Here is a 19,165-nt window from a genome sequence, read left to right on the forward strand (position 1 = left end):
TGCATTTTGACAGGGTGGGAATGAGCCATTTTATTGTGGGCAGTTGAGATACATGGGTGTAAATATCAACAAAAGGAAGTTAATGGTTGACATCTGTACATTACATTCCAACAAAGAAAGTGATGGTCTCGCTTGCAGCCAGTTCAAATGTTCGCTCCAGATACTTTAAACGAGACGCGTTCCGAATAAGTTTATATTACTCATTCATCTGTGTAAAGACAGTTCATAGAAAATATAAAGCAACTCATGACTAAAAGTTTAATTGGTTAACACTTTAAATCACACCTCTATCTATGTCTACGTAATTTCAATACAGCCATACAATACAAGTATACACGGTTATTTTGTGGTTAGAGAAAAATACAACCAAAGAGGGTATGGAAATGCAAACATACAGCCGTTTTTAAACTCCTCATACGTGTGAAACGGGTTGGGGCCTTTTTTGTATCATGGGTATGATGTTATAATGCACGAGGAAAAAAAAGAAATAAATCACAATTTTACTAAACATAGCCTGAGACAAGTGTACAATATGCACACTTGGGTAAAATAAAAGCTATGTGAGAAAATAAAAATACTAATAGACCGCTGCTTCTCTCCTCGCTCTGGTAAAAATAAGTCTCTTGATGTTTGTCCTTGAGTTCCATCTTCTGGCAGCCGAGCGCCACTGGAGAAACAAAGGGACTGTGTTGGCCGGGGCTTTGGGGAAAAGTCACTGTGTTCCTCGTCCAATGTGACAGCAGACGAAGAAAAGGGGACGCAGGAAAACTAGCTGAATTTCAGTGTTTTTTAAGTCTTTTGATCTGTCAGATTTTTCATATAAATCAATAAGTCTCAAGCTTTTCATTCCGTCCTCAAAAGAGGCTTCAGGTGTGCCGCTAGGATGCTCTTCTTTTTTTTTTTGTGTGTGGCTTGACGCTGGTGGATGGGTTCTCATTGGTTGTTTTTGGCTTTGGCGTGTGTGAGGATGTGAGACTTTAGGTTGGTCGACTGCGCGAACTTCTTATTGCAGCCGTCGAAAGGGCAGACGTAAGGTCGGTCTCCAGTGTGGATCCGCACGTGCGTGCGCAGGTTGAAGTCCAGAGAAAACCGTTTCCCGCAGCCTTCGAAGGTACACTAAAAGAAATGAGAGGAAGCACGGGAGTCAGTCTTCATGCTGATCATGCAGTGCGTGACATCCAATTTCTGGGCTTAATTGACTATTCGTTACACCTCTCCCCCCCAAACAGCGACTGCCCAATCACAGCTCAGCAACGGCGGGGCCTGTCAGGCTTTGGATTTCCACCACATGTTGAAGCGGTGTGCATGAAGCTGTAGTAACAGACACTCTGCATTTTAAAAGTTTGGGAGGGTGGCGTATTTTTTAATCCTGTAAAAGATGGAAAAATGGAGTCTGCATACTAGATACTGCTCCCATGAACATTGAATTGATTTCCACCGGTGATGCTCTTCTTCAGACCCTCGAAACATCACCGGTGGTAATAAATTAAATGTTCATGGGAGCACTATCTAGTGTGCGGACTCATTTTTCCATCTTTTACATGTTTTTCTGTCCAGCACCTAGTATTTATCATCTGGATGTGCGTACGTTTGTAAATACGTTTCTGTATTTTTTTAATCCTCCCAAACCCAAAGACACAAGAGCAGAAGTGTAAAGGAATGGACTAAACCGTGTTTATCTGCTCTAGCTTAAGCTGTAAACGTTAGCATGTCCGGTTAACTAGCTTACTACCTAGAGTAGTAACAGAGCGTTGGATAAATGAACTACTAGTATGGGCTTTACAGGTTAAGTTATCAAGACTAGCACATTCACAGTGCAGTGTTTCCCCACTGTGCGGAAGTTGATGTTATCAGAGTTTAGGCTAACGTTAGCGTCTCTGTCCAGCTCTTTACTGGATTTGAGGAAGTTTACACTCCAGCAACCAATGGTACCCAAAATAATGCCAAACACATTGGTTAGTGTTCATCCCAACAGCCTTTTCTCTTGTAACATTAAAAGTAAAAATGTACTGTTTGGTAATACAACCAATAACATCATGCAGCAAAACAGGGTTATGTTGGGAAAAAAGAACAACCATTTCTCTTTTGTTTTGTTTCTGCTCGTTTTGTTTTCCATCAGTTGGTGAAGATGCTGACTTTTCGCCAGCTTTAGTTTCAGTCATAGAAATAGCATTTGGAATATTTTATTTATACGATCTCAGTCTTTGAGGACGATATTGCGTATTAAATCGATACAGTATAGTATCGTGGCAATACTGTATTTGCGTGGCAATATGGTATCGACACACGGACGTCAAGTATCGATCTTTAATTACATAAACTATTAACTTCTTAACAATCCACCAGAGTGCCTGGTGTCTTTCAGAGGTTGTAGCGGGCTCAGTCTTAAAGCCAGAGTGAAGATATTGGTAACTTATGAAACTAAAAAAACTTAAGGAATCAATTGGTACCTTGTCTGGAACAATGCTAAAAGGTTACACAAAATTTTGGCAAGGAAAAACTGGCATGGCAATTTTCAAAGGGATCCCTTGACCTCTGACCTCAAGATATGTGAATTAAACCTCTAAGTGAAACAGATATTTATATGCATAATTTGCAGTTGAAAAAAGGCAATAAAGGGAAATATATCACATTATATCTTATCATAATACTTGGCATATCACATAATGTTTAAAATCGCAATAAGATTGTATCGTGATAATATCATATCGTGGGGCCTCTGGTTATTTCAAACCCCTATTGTGTATGTAGCCATAAAATACATTATACATTATATAAGTTGGAGACATTAAAGCGTTTTCAACCGACTCATGAAGCTAACGTTAGCTTCATTAGATAGCTAACTGCAGTAGCTTCAGCTGTTTGTCCTTTTTTCTACCTCTGTGTGAAATCAAGGAGCCAAGGTTTCAAAATTTACTAAGAACACTGATCCCTGACCAAATCTGCCGACGTGACCGTTTGTTAACGGCAAATTTGCAAGAACAGGAAGCTTGACAGGTATCAAAAATACCAGCTAAAACATATAAATTTGATTGAAATATCAGTCATTCATTATGGAGAGTAAGTTCAAATAATAGTCTTGGAGTTCAAGATCATGCAAAGAAACAAAAATGTTACCAGTCAGTGTGATGGGTGACCTCTGATTTATCCACCAAACACAAAGTTTTACTTGCGTTTGGTACGTGGTGGGTGATGATTTTTTGAACCCCATGAGCGAGCAATTACTTATTATCCCATTCTCCTTAGCTTGAATTTGACTTAAAACTGTTGATGGGCTTATGTGCTTAAGAATGTAAAAATAGTGCAAGTGTATGTGCGTGGGGGGGAGTGTGAAGTTTAGTCCAGATGCCAACCTGGAAGGGTTTCTCCCCTGTGTGAACGAGTTGGTGACGCTTGAGTTTGGAGCTCTCCACGAACGCCTTGCCGCACTCGGCGCAGACGTGCACGCGGGGTCCGTGGGTGTGGAGATGCTTCCTCATGGCTGAGTTATCCCTGAACATCTTTGTGCAGCCCTGGGGGACAAAAGAAAAGCGCAGCACAGAGTTGACAAACAGCAGAGACAAGTGAATAATGTAAGGTTATTTGTAATCTCTGAAGTGGTGCACCAAAAGGGTTTTTGTTTCCTTGTATGCCAATGTCAAATGTCCCCAGAACTTTTGTTTAGTTTCCTATAAATCCGGAAAAAGTGGAGCTGCGTCTATTCTCTCCTAATGGCGATGTATTGTTAACAGCTTCAGACTGCTCATACAGCGAATCACCCTTTGCATTAGCTAAACATGTAGAGTTCAGATAAGGCTTGATTGTTCTTGTAAGTACATGAAAATCAATACAACCGAGTGCTTTCTCCACTTTTAAATAACCTTTACAGAAATGTTCAATTACCCAGAAAGCAACAAAGCAGCAATGTGAGACTATTAAAGCTATCAGGAACTATGAACTCTATCTTGGCAAAGTGGTGGCAGCAGGGTTCACTTGGGGACAACGTTGTTAGACTCACTTTATGAGGGCAAGCTATCGTCCGGGGAGCATCGTCCTCTTTGACTTTCCTGGGCTTCATTCTGATTTTGAAAAAAAAAAGTACATGGTTTGGGGTTTTAAACAAACAAAAACAGACATGTCGTAAAGCCATCCCTTTTCACACAAGCGCCCGTGTTATTTACCAGTCCAGTTTTAACGTTGATTTGTTTTAGTTAATCAACAACCAGTTTCAGTAAGAGGCTGTCTGTTACAGTGGAAATATCCTCACTTGACGTTTCACCTCGAGATGGAGCATGTTTACAGGAATGTGAAGCGCACAGTGAAAAGTTACTAATAAATAATTATAGAACGCCCACTCACTATGAGCGTTCACTGGTCTCACCATAAAATCAGCCTGCTTTCCATTTAGCTGACATTTTATAGGCTATATGATTAAAAGACAACATAAGTGAGTAAATAATCAGTAATGAAAATAACTGTTAGTTGCTTGTTTTGTGATGTCTATAAAATACTTCCTTTTGGTCTATTTCAGCACATAACAATGGTACACCTTCCCCAGTAAATACTATACACAGAGCTTGCTCAAACCTTGTGCATTAACATAAATCAATATGTGCAGTCTGCATCCACATATACACAAACACGTCTACATTATACCAAGTGTTTTTTTCATATACTTTATTTGTCTTTCTTATATATACATATACCAACATTGACTTACTAGTTTGTCGCGAAGAAGGATAAATAACGCTTTTAATTAATTTAATTAATTTACGATTAATCGTATTTAACTATGGACAGGACATCAGGATTCAATATATTAAATCGATTGACAGCCCTATTGTTTTGCCTGACAGACACAAGCTAAACAGAATATCTGATAATTGTGTAGAGGGTCAGCACCATGTTTATCTCGCACTACATATCCCCTTTGTGATATCCTTTTTTGCATATTAATCAGAGTTGTTGACACAAACAGGTGTGTTTACATCTGGGAACAAGGGATGCAGAGACCAAAACACACACTGACCTGGCAAACTCAGCCAGCTGTTTGGGGTCTGAGAGGTCGATCCCCGGGATACCACCAGGGGGCAGCTTCTTCCCCGTCATGTACTCCGAGTAGTCTGGAGGGGAGTTCTCCCCGACGATCTGCTCTTCCACCACTGACTCATGGTCAATGTCTTTATTGTCATCTAGGAATACATTACAGAGACTGAACGGATAACACACTGGTGTTTCCCTAGCAACAAGCCTGAGGGAGGGCAAAAAACACATCTGCAGCTGCCTTGGCCATGAAGTTATATCAGGAGTCACATTATTGTTGCATAATTACTTTGGTTTTACATTAATAGAAAAATTACCTATTTCCATTATATTTCCGAATATTACTCACCTCATGCTGCTCATAATTTTTTTAAAAATTTGACTTTGTAAATCATACTGTAAACATGTAAAAACAAAAAAAACAGTGCTAATGATATAACAAAACTAAACAAAAATGAATATATTAAAATAATAAATAATATAAAAAATAAAGATATATATATTATATTTAAACAATATTTTCAACTAAATTTTATAATAAAAAATGTAAACAAACAAAAAACAATGCTAATGATATAACAAAACTAAACAAAAAATATAAAAATAATAATATAAAAAATAAAGAAAAAGTTTTATATATATATTCTATATATATATATTCTATATTTAAAACAATATTTTCAACTAAATTGTATAATAAAAAATACAGAAAAGAACAGAAGACGGTGTGCACATAAATCTCAAGCCTAGTTTGGAGATATTTATTCTTAATTTCTAAAAAGGTGTCATGTTTCAAGCAGGCACCAAAAATGAATGGTCTCCTTCAATTAAGTGTGTAAAAATAAGAAGCTATTGGAAAAAAAATAAGAAACTATAACTATTGAATTCTACTGTAAACCACCCTGCAAAGTGCACTAAAAAAATAGCTCCAGATAGATAGATGCTGTGTCCTCTCAAAAACAGGTAGACTATCTGGTTGTAAAATAAAAATGATTAAGCTCATAAATATCAGCTCTTGAAAAGGTTGCATTATGAAGCCTATTCCCAGTAGTGATGGGTTAACACCTGGTCAATATTACATTGCATGAAGTACCATCCCTCTGCACAGAGGCAGTAGTCAGCCCGCTGCAAAAGAAGCAACGCTGTCTGGTGAATTAATACTCTCCTTCAATTAAGTGTGTAAAAATAAGAAGCTATTGAAAAAAAATAAGAAACAATAAACTATTGAATCCAACTGTAAACCACCCTGCAGAGTGCACTAAAGAAAATAGCTCCAGATAGCTGATGTGTCCTCTCAAAAAACAGGTAGACTATCTGGTTGTGAAATAAAATGACTGTAAACAGGTAAAAAAAAACAACAACAAAAAAAACAATGCTAATGATATAACAAAACCAAACAAAAATGATATATTAAAATAATAACATAAAAATAAAGAAAAAGTTATATATATATATTTTATATTTAAAACAATGTTTTTCAACTAAATTTTATAATAAAAAATACAGAAAAGAACAGAATACGGCGTGACCATAAATCTAAATCTAAAGCCTAGTTTGGAGATATTTATTGAGAGCTTATTGAAAGCTATTGAAAAAAAATAAGAAACTATAAACTATTGAATCCTACTGTAAACCACCCTGCAGAGTGTACTAAATAAATAGCTCCAGATAGCTGCTGTGTCCTCTCAAAAACAAGGTAGACTATCTGATTGTGAAATCAAATGATTAAATAAATATCAGCTCTTGAAAGGTTGCATTATGAAGCCCTTTTCCCAGTAGTGATGGGTTAACACCTGGTCAATAATATTACATTGCACGCAGTACCATCCCTTTACACAAGTTAATGGTCTCCTTCAATTAAGATGTGCGTGTGTAAAAAAAAATAAGAAGCTATTAGATTTATGTGCACACCGTATTCTGTTCTTTTCTGTATTTTTTATTATACAATTTAGTTGAAAATATTGTTTTAAATATATAATATATATATATATATATATATATATAACTTTTTCTTATATGTTTAAATATATAATTCTTTGTTTAGTTTTGTTATATCATTAGCATTGTTTTTATTTGTTTTGTTTTGGGTTTTTACATTTTACAGTTTTTTAATTTTTTTCCTACTGTAAACCACCCTGCAGAGTGCACTAAAAAAATAGCTCCAGATAGATAGATGATGTGTCCTCTCAAAAACAAGGTAGACTATCATGGTTGTGAAATAAACTAATAATAAATATCAGCTCTTCAAAAGGTTGCATTATGAAGAACCTTTTCCAGTAGTGATGGGTTAAGGTGTCATGTTTCAAGCAGGAACAAAAATTAATGATCTCCTTCAATTAAGACGTGGGTGTGTAAAAAATAAGAAGCTATTGAGAAAAAAAGAAAGAAACTATTAACTATTGAATCCTACTGTAAACCACCCTGCAGAGTGCACTAAAGAAATAGCTCCATATAGATAGATGCTGTGTCCTCTCGAAAACAGGTGTGATATAAAATGATTAACCTCATAAATATCTTAATATAAATAAATAAATAAATATATAAATAAACATAATTATATTGCATTATGAAGCCCTTTTTCCAGTAGTGATTAGGGTTAATATCACATTGCACGCAGTACCATCCCTCTGCACAGAGGCAGTAGAAGAAACGCTGTCTGGTGAATTAATGGTCTCCTTCAATTAAGTGTGTAAATAAGAAGCTATTGAAAAAAAATAAGAAACTATTGAATTCTACTGTAAACCACCCTGCAGAGTGCACTAAAGAAAATAGCTCCAGATAGCTGATGTGTCCTCTCAAAAAACAGGTAGGCTATCTGGTTGTGAAATAAAATGACTGTAAACATGTAAAAAAAACAACCAAAAAAAACAATGCTAATGATATAACAAAACCAAACAAAAAATAATATATTAAAATAATAATATAAAAGTAAAGAAAAAGTTATATATATATATATATATATATATATATATATATATATATATATATATATATATATATATATTATATTTAAAACAATGTTTTCAACTAAATTTTATAATAAAAAATACAGAAAAGAACAATACGGCGTGCACATAAATCTAAATCTAAAGCCTAGTTTGGAGATATTTATTGAGAGCTTATTGAAAGCTATTGAAAAAAATAAGAAACTATAAACATCCTACTGTAAACCACCCTGCAGAGTGCACTAAATAAATAGCTCCAGCTGTGTCCTCTCAAAAAACAGGTAGAGAAATGAAATGATTAACCTCGTGAATATCTTAATATAAATAAATAAATAAACATAATTATATTGCATTATGAAGCCCTGTCTCCAGTAGTGATTAGGGTTAATATCACATTGCACGCAGTACCAGCAGTCTGCACAGAGGCAGTAGTCAGCCCGCTGCAGAAGAACTGCTGAACCACCACCAACAAGCAACCAGAGCTAACAGCTAAACCCCTTCACTGGACTAAAATAGCACCTCACTGACAAACCCACGCTTATTAAAACATCACATACTCAACATAAATCATCCAGCTGCATTTAAACACTACAAAAACCCCAATTTGAGCTCTAATATCACCCCAAAACCCCTCTAACAGTCTCCCTCTTGTAGCAGCACCACCACGGTCTCTCCGCCTGGCCGCGACCAGCGCCATGTTTTCGGGGGCCTGTCGCCGCCATACTTGTCTACTAAGTCTCGGGGAAATATGGCGGCGCCCAGGCAACACTTTAAAAACATGGCCTCCCTTCAAAACAAAAACATTTCGAGAGGTTTAGCGGGGAAATGTGTCGTTATTTACCGCTTTTACACGACCGTAACACGTCCAGGGACTAGTGTGGTGCAGCAGGACAACGCCCTAGCAACGAGGGCCTCTAGCAACGCTTTACTCACCCGATGCCCACATAGTGACAGAGAACTCGCCCTCCAGTGTCTTTATCTGCACCTGCTTCTGCTCCCATTTCCTCCCGCCGGACTCCGCGGAGAGATAGCTCTTTTTGCCCGCTTTCTTCCCACCACCACCGCCTCCTCCTGCTCGTTTCATGCGGCCAACCGAGCTGCTCTTCCCGGCCACAGTCACCAGAGTCTGCTCTATATACTCGTCCTCCACTCCGGGTGCAGGCACCGGGATGAGGATCTGGTCCTCGAAGCCCCCGCTGCCGCCGCCGTCCGTGTGCATGTCCGAGTCGTCGTCGTCGTCGTCTTCATCGTCTCCGCCGACTACCTCCTCTCGAGTCTGGACTAGGATCACCTCCTGATGGTGGTGGTGGTGGTGATGGTGATGGTGGTGGTGGTCGTCTGTTACTAGAGGTTGCAGAGCGATCATGGGCTCGTCGTCGTCGTCCTCTTCCTCGTCTTCGTCCTCGTCGTCGACCCCGCCGACCACCGTGGTCTCGATGGTCTCCACCGGGATCGTCTCCACCTCTATCTCGTGGAGCTCCACGATCTCGGCCGGCATCTCCGAGCCGTCTGTCTCGATGTACAGAGTATCTCCGGATGCCATATTGAAGTCCGCCAGCTTGACTGTCTCATTCACGCCGTGTTGTGGACCTCTCAAAACACACACTCAACACACCCCCCAAGCTCTGCTATTCCTCCGGTTCTCCCTCTTCCTCTTCTTCTCCCTCTTCTCCCTCTTCTTCGATAACAACTCTCTCTTCACTCCGTCCCACGCCACTTCTCGTTGCCACTATTGCTCTCCAATACTGAAACATCGCGAGACTTGTTGAAGAACCACAGCGATAACTTGATACCCAGACCAGTGCTGCTGGTAGATTTTTTGCCTCTTCCTGCACTGTATATTGTTCATTTAATTTTTTTGTTATGTTGTATAGTCTTAAATTGTGCAAAACAAATAACAAGTAAATTACATAATAATAGTATATAATATAATATAATATAATATATATATATATATATATATATATATATATATGATATAATATATATATCATATAGTATATATATATACTGTAAATATATACTATATATATATATGATAGTAATAATAATGAAAATGATAGTAATAATAATAATAATTATAAAAAGTTTGTTGAAAAAAAAGAAAAACAAATAAAATCATATTAATTTTATGAAGAACCCAGCAATAACTTGATAGCAGTGCTGCTGGTAGATTTTTTGCCTCTTCCTGCACTGTATATTATTCATTTATTTTTTTGTTATGTTGTATAGTCTTAAATTGTGCAAAACAAATAACAAGTAAATTACATAATAATAGTATATAATATAATATATATATATATGATATAATATATATATATACAGTATATATATATATAATATAATATATATATATACAGTATATATATATATATATATATATATATATATATATATATGATAGTAATAATAATGAAAATGATAGTAATAATAATAATAATTATAAAAAGTTTGTGGGAAAAAAAGCAAAACAAATAAAATCATATTAATTTTATGAAGAACCCAGCAATAACTTGATAGCAGTGCTGCTGGTAGATTTTTTGCCTCTTCCTGCACTGTATATTATTCATTTATTTTTTTGTTATGTTGTATAGTCTTAAATTGTGCAAAACAAATAAACAAATAAGTAAATTACAAAATAATAGTATATAATATCATATAATATATATGATAATATATATATATATTATATATATATATATATGATAGTAATAATAATGAAAATGATAGTAATAATAATAATAATTATAAAAAGTTTGTGGAAAAAAAAGCAAAACAAATAAAATCATATTAATTTTATGAAGAACCCAGCGATAACTTGATAGCAGTGCTGCTGTTGATGTTATATTTGTCCCCAAAAGCATCATCTGAACATATTTTTTTTTTTGGATGAATATGATTTAACAAGTAAATTACATAATAATAGTCAACGGAGTGAACATCTGATCCAATTGTTTTAGCTACTAGTGTTTTAAATTGTGATTACTAATTGGCCTTTTATAATGCTCATTATAACAGTCTTTTACTCATGGATTTTATCTTGGTCTCTGTCTGTGGATGTGTGTAATTTTGATGTCTGCTCTGTTGACCTGTTTTTATTCTGCCTATGTCTGTAAAGCACTTTGGTCAGCTCATTTTGTTTTAAATGTGCTATAGAAATAAATTTGACTTGACTTGACTTGACTTAAACCAGCAGACTGAGGAACAGTTTTTTCCCCCAGGCTATCAGACTTTTAAATAGATAATTCATACGACACCTTCTCACAAATAAAGTGCAATGAACAAGTGCAATACCTCAATCATATATCATATACTGTCTATACTGTATATGTTCTTAATATGCCTTGTACAAAGTATTTCTTATATATGTACATTCATACTTCCTGATATGTATATGTTCTTAATATGCCTTGTACAAAGTATTTCCTTTTATAATTGTAATATAACTTATTATTTTTAATGGAGCTTCCCAGCAAAAAGCATTTCACACGATTGTACTTGTATAACCGGCGTGACAATAAACATCTTGAATCTTGAATCTTGAATCTTGAAAAATGTGTGTTTTTAAAATTATCATCCTTGGGTGTTTATGTTTAGTTATTAGTACATTTTATTATCCTTGTGTTTTTAAATGTGTTATGTTTTTATTGTAAAGCACTTTGTAACTGTGTTCTGAAAGGTTCTATATAAATAAAATTAAAATTATTATAAAAATTAGAGCTATAACTATTATTAAACCTCACTTGTTGTCTGAATTGTTTTAAATTAATCAGATAATACTTTTGTCTATAAAATGGCCCAAATAGTAAATGTCCATTGCAAGTGACCAGATCCCAGATTTTTGTAATAAAAGTTGATTATTCAACTTGAATGGGATGAAATGGGTAAAGCAAGCTTTGCATATGCAGCAAAATTTGGTCTACTTAAATAATGTTTTTTTATTGATTGATTGATATTATTTTTATTGGTTAGTGTTAACTGATTTTTTTTTTTTTTTTTGATAGTCCGGCTCAACTGGAAACCTACAGACTTGTTTTTAAACAAAGAAAAGAATTTATTAGTATTTTCATCTTTTATTATCAGTACTGTGACCTCTGAGAGATCATCTTGCTGCATCAGATTAAGGCTAAGGTTTTATTCAACCTGCCAAATAATGTATTTACACAGAAAGCTATTCCTAGCCCTCTATTTTTAGTGTGTATTTAAGTGAGAATTTTCATCTTTCTACCTTCATGTCTCAACCAGTTGTATCCAGTACATGGAAGCAATACAGTATTTAGGTAGCTACTGTAATATGGAAAAAGAAACACTCAAAACTCTATAGTTGGAACTATGAATTGGTGTTATAATTAATTCAATTTATAACAAACACTTTCATGAACACCCAGTAATAAACTAATACATAAAAACTGCACTGTATTAATTGCTTATCTGGGTTTATCTTTTTAATCTATTTGCAGGGCACTTTAACAGCATCCTACACTGTGTGCCTTGAATAACACAATAAGGTTGCACAGAAACAGCTCAGATGTTTCACACTTCTCTGTGCTGCACCAGCTGTAATTTATGGCACCTATTCAATAAGCACATGTTTTTGTGTTGGAAAAAAGAAATTGGAGTCAGACAAAAGCACCAGACGGGCATCGAAATAGCCCCCAAACAAACACAAAAGGAAAGAGACGGCCTCATTTATCCAAGACATTGTTCACAGTTTTATTTGAATTCATTTTAAACTTAGTGCGTTTCTTTTTTTGTTGTTGTTGTCAAACCAGGAAGCACTTTGTCATAAAAGGAGAGAATAAAACGAACAATACTTCACCATATCCTTGCAGCCGATAAACATTTTTATTAACAACATGATCACAAATACTCTGGTGTATTATTTATTTATTTTTTTTGTTTATAAGATTGCAATATCCAAAGAAGTTTATTCCACCCTCGGGTTCAGGTCGGAGCCTGTATTTTCCGGCTGTGTTTCCACACATAGCTGTGTTGGCGAAAAGGATAAAAAACCTTTTAAAAAAATGTTCCAGGTTAGATGATGTGAATTTTTTTTTTTGGGATGTGCTTGAAACTAAAACAAATTAAAACAAACAATATAAAATACAAAAGGCTGACATAAAATGGTGTGCAATTATAATTATCAACATTATCATTACTATCATATTCTCATGATCATTTCCTCATTATTACCATTGTACTCACTACACTACTACTACTCATATCAACATGACATTGACAATCATAAAAAATGATAGTTATAATAATAAAAATGATAGTAATAATGATGAAAATGATAGTAATAATAATAATAATAATTATAAAAAGTTTGTGGAGGAAAAAAAAAGCAAAACAAATAAAATCATATTTATTTTATCCATTTTCCTTCAGGCCGAGGACAGAGGGGCGAACTGGGCGAACAAACAGAAACAGAACGTGAGGAAATCAGAGGAATCAGTGCGAGGGTGAGTGTGCCCCATTCACGTCCAAACAAACAAACCAAATGTTACACAGACATGTCTGAGGTGTTGCAGCGACGTTGCTTCAACACCGCAGCTGAACAGGATGAGTAGATGTCACAGTTTGGGCCTCCGTTCCAGACTTCTCCTCCTCCTCCTCCTCAGGTCCACAGCCGCTGCTGCAGGGGCAATGGTTCAAAAAGGTGGTTCATGTCGGGGGAGTGGCTCTGAAAGATTATGTCGTGCTAATTCGACTGAGTTCATGTCTAATGGCTGTAAGCAAAGGAGAGGAAACACAGGAACAACGTTAAGTTGACGATACCCTGTTAACAACCCTCATAACCCAATGTCTCCATTGTCCTCAATGGGGACCTGAAGTGATGAGTTAAAGGGGCACTCCACTGATTTACATACTGTCATCATGAGCAGTACTACACATCCTGGTTTTTGGTTAGATGCCTGAAATAAGGTCAGTGGTTAACACAAGTTTAAGAGATTTTAACATTTTGTTCTATGATATAAAATATGTCAGAAAATATCCCACTCGTGAATTTTGAAGCTTTTACGTGTCTTAAAAAAGGCGATTGCTAACAAGTGGCGCAATGAGACTACTAGACGTCATCCCACCGACTTGTTCACTTTTACAGCCTCGTTGTGTATACTCGCACTCATGCGACCGTGGAGTAGTTTGTTTATAGCCTGAATGGTAGCTTTTTATTTCTGCCGATTGCATTTACGCTTCAAAAATCATAAAAGTGGTGTTCACATGTGAAGATTATCTTGATGAACAAAACGTGTAAGTATCATAAACGTTTGTTTGCCACAGAGTTTATTTTCTGCAATAATCCAAAACCCAATGGAAAATCCAATTGGCTTTTTGTCAAGGGAACCAGGGCGATGCTAATTTCCGAAAACACTCTATCCCTTCAGCACTCTATTGGGCTTGAGGCTTAAAAATATAACAGAAAGCCTGTGTTACAAACTTGGGGTTTGAAAGGCAGGGAGGGTCCAGCGAAAGAGGATATCCAACTGCATTATGGAGAATATAGGATCTGGTGTTTCTGAAGCTCGATCCACAAAAGAGGCTAAAAAGTCGTGATATCTTGGCCTCTGCTGCGCCAATTATTTTTCTTTCTTTCTTTCTTTCTTTCTTTCCTTCTTTCTTTCTTTCTCCTGTGCCCCAGAATATCACTAATTTATGGAGTGCCCCATTAAAGAAAACACTAAGAACATGGTGCAACTGCGTGAGCAGATGTGTCACGAATAACGAACAAAGAAAAAAAGTGAAATTAATGCATTACTTTTTCGAATGTAATGCAAATGACCCTCTCAATGATATGGATGACGATGGAGTTGTTTATTTTTGCATATTCTAACTATTGACTAACAATGTGATTACACAAAGTATTCACATTTGTATTCCTCTTTTCATGCAAGTTATTACATTACGAGTCAACATTATTATTAGGCCTGCACCAGCTCTCAAAATATGGTATATGTCTTTATTTTTAGCTTTTGTCATTTTATTCGCTAATTTGTGTTACAGTCAGTATAATGTAATATTTAGTCCAATATCATAATTATTTTCTCATTTTTTTTGTCAGAATTATTTGTTCACAATGTGATAAACATTCTTGAAATGTGAGTTGTTGAACACATTTTTTACTAATCAAGTAATAATAATATTGACAAACAATGTAATAACCCAAATTATTCACAATGTTTTTATCTGTGTAAGGTAATTCATTAGCTATCCATGTTTTGTTTTGTTTTTTAAATGCTGCTTGTGTGTATAAAGTTTCCATGTTCAGGTTTCTGGGACTCTAGTGCAACCTAGTGGTCACAACTCTATATAACTACTCAACTCCCATCGTCCCACTGGTTAGATTTCCAATTAAATATTCATTTACATAAATTAGGAGAGACATTGTTCCTAAATGTTGATTGATTACCCCTTTTTAGTGTTTCAAGAGAAAATTAAACGTACCATCGATGATTTCATCCTTCACTTTGTGCAATTCACGAAACACCTCTTCCAAGATTTCCTAATGAAGCACAAACAAATAGATAAACAAGTGTTCATCACACATTTATTTATTCACTGGAGAAATCTTTGAACACAGGAAGCAAATGTTTACAGCGAAAAGCAGAATCCAAATGAACTTTTGGAAAACAACATGTTTTTTGGACAATTAAGAGGTCCGATTTTGAGTAAGTGTGCAATTTGTTAGTGTGTTTTTTCTTTACCTGTTTCATTCTATCGAGGTCTAACGAGTCTGAGTCGATGCTGCCCCCCGCGGGCCGTACCCTACATGATAAAAAAGAAATCTGTCAGATTCACTGCTGTTGTTTTGCTTCACAGACTCATCCATCCAATGAGCTGTGCTGCTTCCTGCTCTCACCTTGAAACCATCGACCGGTCTGCAGAGTTAGCTCGGTCCCACGGCTTCTTTGCACCATCTAGACGACAGGAAAGAGGTTATACGGAACTGCTATACTGACATTTCCACATAGTCGATAGGACTTATACTTCTCTGTATGTTGTCTAGTCTGTCAGGCTTTCACAGGAATAATTGCACATCATTTTAAGGACTTTCATTGCATCTAGAGCAAGGTTATAATAGTTTTGAATTTTCTATTAGTTTTTATTTTATTTTAATTTTGACTTCAATTTCTAGTTTTAGTTTAGCTTCAGGTTTTCAGAAAGTTTAGCTTTTTATATATATTTAGTTTTAGTTGTTTTTTGTTTGGGCCAGCTATAAAGTCCCAGAAGTATGTAACTACTAATACATACAGAATAAATAGTTGAGAACTGTATAGGAATGGTGCTAATGTTTAATGTTTAATCTTCACGCCACTTAAGTGTCCGACGTGAAGCAATTGTGACATAGCACCATCTCCTGGAAGGTCAAGTCTGTTCAATTTCTGTGGTTCGATATCAAGTGAGTTGATTTTTTTGGTAGTGGTATATTATAGTTAAACAAAAAAACTAAAACTGAAATTAATTTATATTCATTTTTATCAGTTTTTACCCAGACAATATAGTTTTAGTTTAGCTTTAGTTTTTCTTAAAAGATAGTTTTTTTTATTTAGTTTCAGTTTACTAACAATATTTTTCACTTCCTTTTTTGTTTTAGTTTCAGTTTTCATTTTAATTTACAATAATAACCCTGATCTAGAGGCATCATAACCACCATCCTCTGTGTACAGTGTGTACTTGTTCTTCAACAAGTAGATATAGATACAGATTGCTGTAAAACATAGAAAAGCCTCTTTCTTCCACTTTCAATCAGATGTGTTTGTCTGTGTCTGCTGTATGTTTATTTTTTTAATATGTGTGACTGTCTCTGAGACTATAAGAGATGCTCAAACCATAGAAAATACACAAAACATTTTGTGTAAAATAGTTTTTCCCACCTGAGGCATTCTGTCCACCTCGGGTGCTGGGTGACGGACAATTTGGATCATCCTGCAGGAAGACACAAGGATTAATGAGCATCACTACCTCCATTATCACCCTCATCATCATCATCATCAACATGGACACTGCCGTTTGAGGCGTGATGCTTTTATTAATCCCACCAGAACAAAACGGGTTTCTTTCACCTCATTGCTTTGTTTTCATCACAATGTGAATAATGCAAATAAAGATAAATCAAAAATGATCAAATGATCATTATCATGCTCATCTAATGATCATCCTAATTATCTTTGTAAATCACCGAGCGAACAGCAGCTTCACGAATTGCAAACATGACTGTTTTCTATTCACTCACGTTTTGGCTGTCATCTGGCCTCTCTGATGCTGCTTTTCTTCTGGGGGGAAAGAAGAAGCCTCAAGTAAGAACAAAGCATTTCATCCAGTGTCAATAGTTGTAATGAGTGCAATAATAATAACAATAATCACTAATGAATCCTGAACCACACATTGATTAAAGTCTTTAGTGACCAATTACATCTAATGTAGCTGCGGGATGTCGATACAAAATGGTTTTGTGGCTTTCTCAACTTATTGCTCTGACCTTCGCGCCAACAGGGCGTTCATCTCCTCCATCAGTCCTCCTCCGCTTCCTCCGCTTGATCGGTTGGCATCGTTTTTGGTGGCGCCTGAAGAGCTTGAAGAGCTGTCGTCTTGGGGCTGGAGAGAAGAGAGGAGAGGAGAGGAGAGGAGAGGAGAGGAGAGGAGAGGACAGGAGAGGAGAGGAGAGGAGAAGAGAGGAGAGGAGAGGAGAGGAGAGAAGAGGAGAGGAGAGGAGAGGACAGGAGGAGAGGAGAGGAGAAGAGAGGAGAGGAGAAGAGAAGAGAGGAGAGGAGAAGAGAAGAGAGGAGGGGAGACAAGGGTAGAGGAGAGGAAAGGAGAGGAGAGAGAAGGGGAGGGGAGAGGAGAGGAGAGGAGAGGAGAGGAGAGGAGAGGAGAGGAGTCCAAAGTTACTCTCTGATGTGTACAAAAAGTAAACCTTTCACGTATGTAAGTCAGGTTTGTTGGGATAAATCCAGCTACATCCTGCCTGACTTGAAGAAGTTTGACATCAAAGTCACAAAGATAAGCCGGAGTCTCACTCTTTGAACACGGCGCAGTTTGGCTCCGGCGATCATGGCGGCGAGACCCGTCTGGGCGGGGGGTTCATCCGCGTGACTCCCTCCACACATGGGAAGTGGTGGTGGGAGAGGAGGTGGCGGTGCCCCTGCTGAAGGCGGTGGAGGCCCCGGCGGTGGTGGAGGTGGAGGAGGGCCGCCCATGTTCATTGGAGGAGGTATTACTGGGGGGGCCACAGAGAGCACAGCAGGGTGGCCTTGGAAAGGAGAACCTGGAGGGGAAGTGAGACATATGAAGATGGAGAAGACTCAATCTGTCTATATGTACCTGCACTTATAACTGTTTGAGTATCTGAGTTCAAATGCACTTGATAATGGAAACATATTTTAGTGTAAACGATACAAATCTTTAATGCGAGTACCTGAGTTGGACGTCCGTCGCTCCCGCTCCATGTGTGCCTGCATTTGCTGCTGCTGCTCCATCATCTGCCTAAAGGGACATGTAGGTCACAAATGTTTTGTCTTATCTGTCATTTTACTATCCTACAGGAATAGCGCAGTCAACCATGTCACTGCAGCAGCCAGAGAAAAGTCCTCCTGCCTTGAAGCTGCAATAGGAAACTTCAAACATCAGCAGGTCCAAATAAAAGTGACAAGTGACACCTAAAACGGCTTCAAACGGGAGCAATTACTGCAGGGTCTATTGTGCACAAGCTGAGACCAACTAACACTAAATATAGTAAGGATAAAGGTTTCACAAATACTATTTTCCTGTTGTTTTTTTCCCTTTCTTTTTACTGATAGGAGAAAAATAACATCCTTCTTCTTAAGTCTCCATCAGTGTCTGTGCTCTCATGTTCTCTCTGCTTTGAATCACTTCAGAACATATCAGATCAATTAATTTCATTCCAGTACTCACTATCATTACTTTCTCAAACTGTTCTTGAAGGGAAATTACTTAAAGTGGCATTAACGGATTTTTTGGGGCCACACAACATTCACATATTATCACCTTATAAAGTTGATATGCCTAACATGTTGGCAAACAGTTGCCTATTCACACATCGAGCAGCAACGTTAGCATTTGAGTCTTGCTTGTCCAATATTCACTCTCCTTTTAGCTCTGGTTTGGAATATCTGGCTCATTAGAGGCGAAATGCTGATGTGTATTCACCAGCTTGTTGCTAACGTTATCTGTCTGTT

General features: G+C 36.8%; 2 protein-coding genes across 5 annotated transcripts in view; both read right to left on the minus strand.

Moving 5' to 3' along the window:
- Positions 1-9,699, minus strand: yy1b (YY1 transcription factor b). Of its 2 annotated transcripts, none has more exons than XM_037750945.1 (5): positions 8,901-9,699; positions 5,009-5,171; positions 3,998-4,058; positions 3,354-3,512; positions 1-1,116 (listed from the first exon to the last, which is right to left on the minus strand). In XM_037750945.1, exons 1-5 carry the CDS (start codon positions 9,508-9,510, stop codon positions 934-936), a joined length of 1,176 nt encoding a protein of 391 aa, XP_037606873.1. In that variant the 5' UTR covers positions 9,511-9,699; the 3' UTR covers positions 1-933. The 2 variants fall into 2 exon arrangements, with proteins under 2 accessions (XP_037606873.1, XP_037606874.1); XM_037750946.1 differs by having other exon boundaries at positions 5,009-5,159; positions 8,901-9,698.
- A 2,953-nt stretch (positions 9,700-12,652) lies between these two features.
- evlb (Enah/Vasp-like b) overlaps positions 12,653-19,165 on the minus strand; it is a 57,813-nt gene continuing 51,300 nt past the window's right edge. For 2 of the 3 annotated variants that reach the window (XM_037751234.1, XM_037751232.1), the window contains exons 5-13: positions 18,385-18,452; positions 17,987-18,234; positions 17,449-17,564; positions 17,203-17,242; positions 16,844-16,895; positions 15,829-15,886; positions 15,674-15,734; positions 15,414-15,471; positions 12,653-13,699 (exon numbers count right to left, since the gene is read on the minus strand). In XM_037751234.1, coding sequence (XP_037607162.1) covers positions 13,662-13,699; positions 15,414-15,471; positions 15,674-15,734; positions 15,829-15,886; positions 16,844-16,895; positions 17,203-17,242; positions 17,449-17,564; positions 17,987-18,234; positions 18,385-18,452 — 739 coding nt within the window. In that variant the 3' untranslated portion in view covers positions 12,653-13,661. The remainder of the gene's footprint in view (positions 13,700-15,413; positions 15,472-15,673; positions 15,735-15,828; positions 15,887-16,843; positions 16,896-17,202; positions 17,243-17,448; positions 17,565-17,986; positions 18,235-18,384; positions 18,453-19,165) is intronic. The other variant, XM_037751233.1, reaches the window with a different exon arrangement.

The sequence above is a fragment of the Sebastes umbrosus genome, chromosome 18, assembly GCF_015220745.1.
Source record: "Sebastes umbrosus isolate fSebUmb1 chromosome 18, fSebUmb1.pri, whole genome shotgun sequence".
Taxonomy (NCBI): Eukaryota; Metazoa; Chordata; class Actinopteri; order Perciformes; family Sebastidae; genus Sebastes; species Sebastes umbrosus.

Coding starts and splice junctions, on each gene's coding strand:
- yy1b (XM_037750945.1), bottom strand. CDS start 9,510: ATGGCATCCGGAGATACTCTGTACATCGAGACAGACGGCTCGGAGATG. Junction 5,172..8,900: donor TGTCACTATGTGGGCATCGG/GTGAGTAAAGCG, acceptor ATGTATTCCTAG/ATGACAATAAAGACATTGAC. Junction 1,117..3,353: donor CAGGGGAGAAACCCTTCCAG/GTTGGCATCTGG, acceptor CATTTCTTTTAG/TGTACCTTCGAAGGCTGCGG.